The sequence below is a fragment of the Diaphorina citri genome, unplaced genomic scaffold (assembly GCF_000475195.1).
Source record: "Diaphorina citri unplaced genomic scaffold, Diaci psyllid genome assembly version 1.1 scaffold463, whole genome shotgun sequence".
Classification (NCBI taxonomy): Eukaryota; Metazoa; Arthropoda; class Insecta; order Hemiptera; family Psyllidae; genus Diaphorina; species Diaphorina citri.
The window spans coordinates 80,072-85,169 of record NW_007377898.1 but is presented as its reverse complement, the minus strand read 5'-3'; the positions used below and the strand labels follow the sequence as shown (position 1 = coordinate 85,169).

General features: G+C 35.5%; 1 protein-coding gene across 1 annotated transcript; it reads right to left on the bottom strand.

Annotated features, from left to right (window-relative positions):
- Positions 1–632: 632 nt before the first annotated feature.
- On the bottom strand, positions 633–1,221 carry LOC113467370 (UDP-glucuronosyltransferase 2B17-like). The gene has a single exon (XM_026823500.1). The coding sequence runs from the start codon at positions 1,219–1,221 to the stop codon at positions 655–657; it is 567 nt and encodes a 188-aa protein (XP_026679301.1). The 3' UTR covers positions 633–654.
- Positions 1,222–5,098: the final 3,877 nt, after the last annotated feature.

Sequence of the window (5,098 nt, the reverse complement as noted above, 5' to 3'; positions counted from 1 at the left end):
GTATTCAAAGTGGTACTGTTCATAAAGAGGACAACCAAAGGTCTATTTAGCGTAACAGACAGACATACACACACACATACAGACAGACAGACAGGAAAGAGGACAACCAAAGGTCTATTTAGCGTAACAGACAGACATACACACACACATACAGACAGACAGACAGGCAGACAGACAGACAGACAGACAGACAGACAGACAGACAGACAGAATTTTTTTAATGTGATTTTTGGAATCGTGGATGCATAAGGAGTAAGAATAACTAAAAATTTCACGATTCTAAGCAATGTACAGACAAATCTACAATTTTATTTATATAGATTGTAGGACGCTAGTAAGAATTGAATCTCTTTTCCAGGGCGTTTTTTTATTAAGTTTTTTTTTCGATCTTCACAACATATGTAGACCAGGTTGACTGGTAAAACCGGTGGTATATTTTCTGTCATGTTACCACGCGGGATAGGCCTTTGTCCATATTATGCCAGACCGTCTTACAGACCGAGACCGCGGTCTGAGCGTAAGTGGCTGGCGGGCGTTAGTTTTGAATGAAAAGTAGTCACGTACCCTTCTCCTAAGATAGTTAGTTGTTATAATAACTTACCAAAAGGACTTCTCAATGTGTGTCCTAACAATATAAACTCCAGGAAAATTTTGTCAAGCGCACTTGAAGGAGATTAAAGAGCAAAACTCACCTAAAATATCTGCCTGTGGAAACCAGTTCCTGACGAGCACATTAGGAGGTACTTCCACCTCCACGTCCGTCTTCCACAAGATCTTCTGCTTTATCTTGCTGAATGACTCTACGAAAGCGTTTAACACATACGGTGGCATGTTGGCAAACCGAACATTCGTCCCGAAACTGAAGAATATGACACCATGTGGGGCATCTGACATGTACTTGTCTAGATCTGGTGGTAAAGGTTTGGCATGCTTGATGTGCATGCCTCCTGTGAAGAGCATGTTAGGCGTGAGAGCCTGGGGTACCCCAATGCTGATGTCGTGCTCCAGAAAAGTCATGGAGATGTTGCGCAACATATCCACCATGGGAGGTCTGCTCTGGTAGCCTGGATACTTGAAGTACTTATCCATCAGAGCCACTTGTTTGGGGTAGTAGAACAAGTTGGTGAGGAACAAGTCGGTGACGGCAAACCACAAGCTGTCCAATCTTCCCCAGAAGTTCATCTGAGTTGTACTGGCTGGAACAAGACACGGGTGATACATTCAGAATTGTGTGTGGTACCATTATTAAATATTTATTTATTTATATACGTTCATTTAAATTTCATTCAAATAGTCATTCATTTACGAAATTATTTGATAAATAATATTACGTAAATGAATACGTAAATCAATATTTACGTATGATATTTATTTACGTAAATATTAAACATGTATTTCAAAATGGTTCACGCGAATTTTAGGTACTCTATTTAACATTCATAAATTAGCATTAAAAAAATTGTGTACATTCTTGTTATGTTTGTATTTTATCACAATAAAAATATTTGATTTGATTGAGGTATGAAAACTTGTGTTTCAGAAATACGCGATGTTTCAATCCCGCTATGATGAATACGTCAGTCAATACGTATGTTTGCTGTACATAGAACTTTATTTTGTATTGTACAATAGTTATTTACATGAAATTTACTGTAGAGTACATAGTTTACATTGAAAAAAAAAAAAATGGTTGTATTATTGTAAGAAAATCGACAGTATTTCCCTCAATGCTGCTATAAAATTAGAATCTGTAGACACAGTTAACGCGGATTTTTTCTTTTGGAATTCGGGACAATTTCCCCTTTTCTGAAGCCCGTTTCCCCTCTTTTAAAGGAAAATACAAAATCTAGTTTCACCACTAGGTGGCATGGTTGCGCGTGTACTAAACCATTGGAAATCCAAGATGGCTTCTTCCCAACCTACAAAGATCTAGGGTTGGGATTTGGGCTTCAGAAGAATTGAAATCATTTCTCTGATTCCGAAAGAAAAAATGCCCGTTTACTAATGGATTTTGAATGTCAATGATGTAATCAATGTCAATAATTATTTTGACATTGATTAATAATTTTTTGGGCAGTGACACAAATTTCTCAACCTGTATTAACTTTGAGTTGGCATTCAAAGGTAACAATGTCCAACCGAAAAAGAGCATGAGCAATGCAACATTATTTGTTATAAATTAGTTTGGTTATGTATAAAATAATGTAAATTAACATGAAATTTGTTTTGCGGAAACAGTACATGTTCTATCGATCAAAATAATCATGATTGTAGAAAAATAAGCTAATGGTGGATTTTACCAACGACTTAATCAGAGATTTCACTTATGGGAGAAGTTTCAATAATCAAAAAAGGAGTTTTTAAGATCCAAACAGGAGTTTTTAAAAATTCCTCTTTTTTGGATCACTGAAAACTCCTTTTTCGATCAGTAAAAACTCCTTTTTGGATTATTAAAAACTCCTTTTGGATGAATAAAAATTCTCCTATTAGTGAAATCTCTCATTAACTCATTGGTGAAATCCACCATAAGCGTTGTAACAATGCTACATACGTAACTTGTGTTTGTGTATCCATAATCTTTAAATCTTTCATCCAAGATTTATCTTTTAAAAAATAATTGTAGAGGTAGAAACAAGAACTCTGGGCTTTTTATTTGATATTTTTTATATTTAAAAGATATTTCGCCTGTTACAGTTTTTGTGACCTGAAACAAAAGTTGGTTAAGAAGTTGGAAAGTCCTCCTGATCGAGTTATTTTACCTATGCCTTCAAGAGGAGTGTGTCTGTACATATCTACATATTAGTTCGTTCAGAATTCAAGTCGGTATTTTAAGGTGTGTCCAACGATCGATCAACGTCGACTAAAACCGTACGCTACCTCGACAACATAGATTCATCTCGTCGATCGACGGCGTCGACTATGTGTGGACTTGTGGACACAGCTTTAGAGCGAACTTCAGGAGTGTACCTTGCATATCAACTGCAGTTTTTCCCACAGACCACCCTAATGGTCTCTTTTTATGGTAACTTACCAAAAGGACTTCTCAATGTGTGTCCTAACAATATAAACTCCAGGAAAATTTTGTCAAGCGCACTTGAAGGAGATTAAAGACCAAACTCACCTAATATATCTGCCTGTGGAAACCATGTTGTTATAAAGTGCAATATTCTAGTTTCGTTGTTAAATCTGGATAAGGTTGCGTGTTTTACTCTCTGTTGATGATATTTTGATATTGACCTAAAGCTCAGTTACACACGCTAGACATGTCTCTCAACTTGGTCTTCAAATGTGGTCTCGACAAATCGTTTTGTGTGTTATCAACTTATCACGTTATCAGCGTATGTAATATTTGTGCCAATTTCGGGACTGAACGAGTGAAATATCTCATACACATGCAATGATTTCTCGAAAGACCAAGTTATGAGATATATCGTAGCATATGTACTGGATGGACTTTACAGTGAAGAAAAGTGTAAATAAATTAAGAAGAAACAAGGTGATAATAGGGAGGAAAACAGGGAGATTTCATGGTCAAGCTTTTGGATAGGTTAGTATTGGTTTGGTGACACGTTTACGTCTCTGCCCTTATTGTCACACGATGCGATGTATAGGTAAATAATTTTTCTCTCACTTGTGGAAAATAATAATGTCATTATGTTTTTTAAGTCACTGTTCTTTGCGTCCGATCATCTTTTAAACTCTTCAAAACATCTGTTTTTATTTTGTTTGCGCACCAATGTTTTTTCACTGTACTTAACAATTAATGATTATTAGGCCTAGGTTAGGAGTATTAGAGGGACGGAATTTTCTGTTAGACCACGCGATATGCATGGTTGAATCCTCGGGTTTTGTGTATGGGAAAAATCCGGGCCTAATAGAGCTTAACAAGTTAGTAAGGCCAGCCACTCGGTATCAGATAGACCATTTCAGCCGTACCTGATAGTGAGTGGCTGGCCTAAGGTTCCCCCTTAGATTGTTTTAATTATCTAATTTAGTTTAAATTCTATATAAAAATAATATTATCTACTTTCCAAGTTAAAACTTTTGTACATTCAACTAGTAAGGCCAGCCACTCGGTATCAGATAGACCATTTCAGCCGTACCTGATAGTGAGTGGCTGGCCTAAGGTTCCCCCTTAGATTGTTCTAATTTAGTTTAAATTCTATAGAAAAATAATATTATCTACTTTCCAAGTTAAGACTTTTGTACATTCAAAAAATCTTTTATTTATTATGTGCAAAAAATATTATGAATAAAAAAAAATTAAACCTATGTTTATTATAAAAATAAAACACGTTTTTCTTTATTGATAAGTTGTGAAAATTCCAAATCTTGAGTGTCAAGAAATATTGGGCTCTACGTTATTTGTAGATATGTTTATTTTCGTGTTTTAATATCACAGTAAGAGAACTCTAGGTATTAAGGTAGAAACACACTACCACACGTCATGTCACGTCACGTAAGCTTATGGCGAGTCAGATAGGTGTATTTCAAAGTTTTCCCTATAATAATGTAGGTATTCTCGTTCAATTCAGCTACACTACTATCACGTTACATTGATGGTGCTTCCTAAAAAAAAAAAAAAAAAAAAAAAAAAAAATCACCCTAGCTATGTCTTAGCTACAGTCATGTACACGATGGAAATGGTGTGTATGAAAATCCGCTTTATATTTTGTTTAATGGTGCTAAAAGGATATTTTTGTTTTATCCCCCGTACATTCTTCTTTGGTTATTTTCTTTATATTGAAATTCAGAATAAGACGAATTATGAGTTTGTTCTTGTAGGAAAATTTAATTTTCCCCCGTTTAAAAATATACAAGAATTGGACTTGTAGATTAAATTTATATAATCACGTTACGTGAGTTTACGGTCTGAGCGTGAGTGACGGTCATTAGGTCATTTCTTAAAATGAGGTAGGTCAAAATCTCTGACACAAACACAGTCACAATATTCACTCCATCTTATCTTTCTTTTTCGCCCGCAACAAAACTTGCATCACGTTACGTGAGTTTACGGTCTGAGCGTGAGTGACGGTCATTAGGTCATTTCTTAAAATGAGGTAGGTCAAAATCTCTGACACAACCATAGTCACAATAT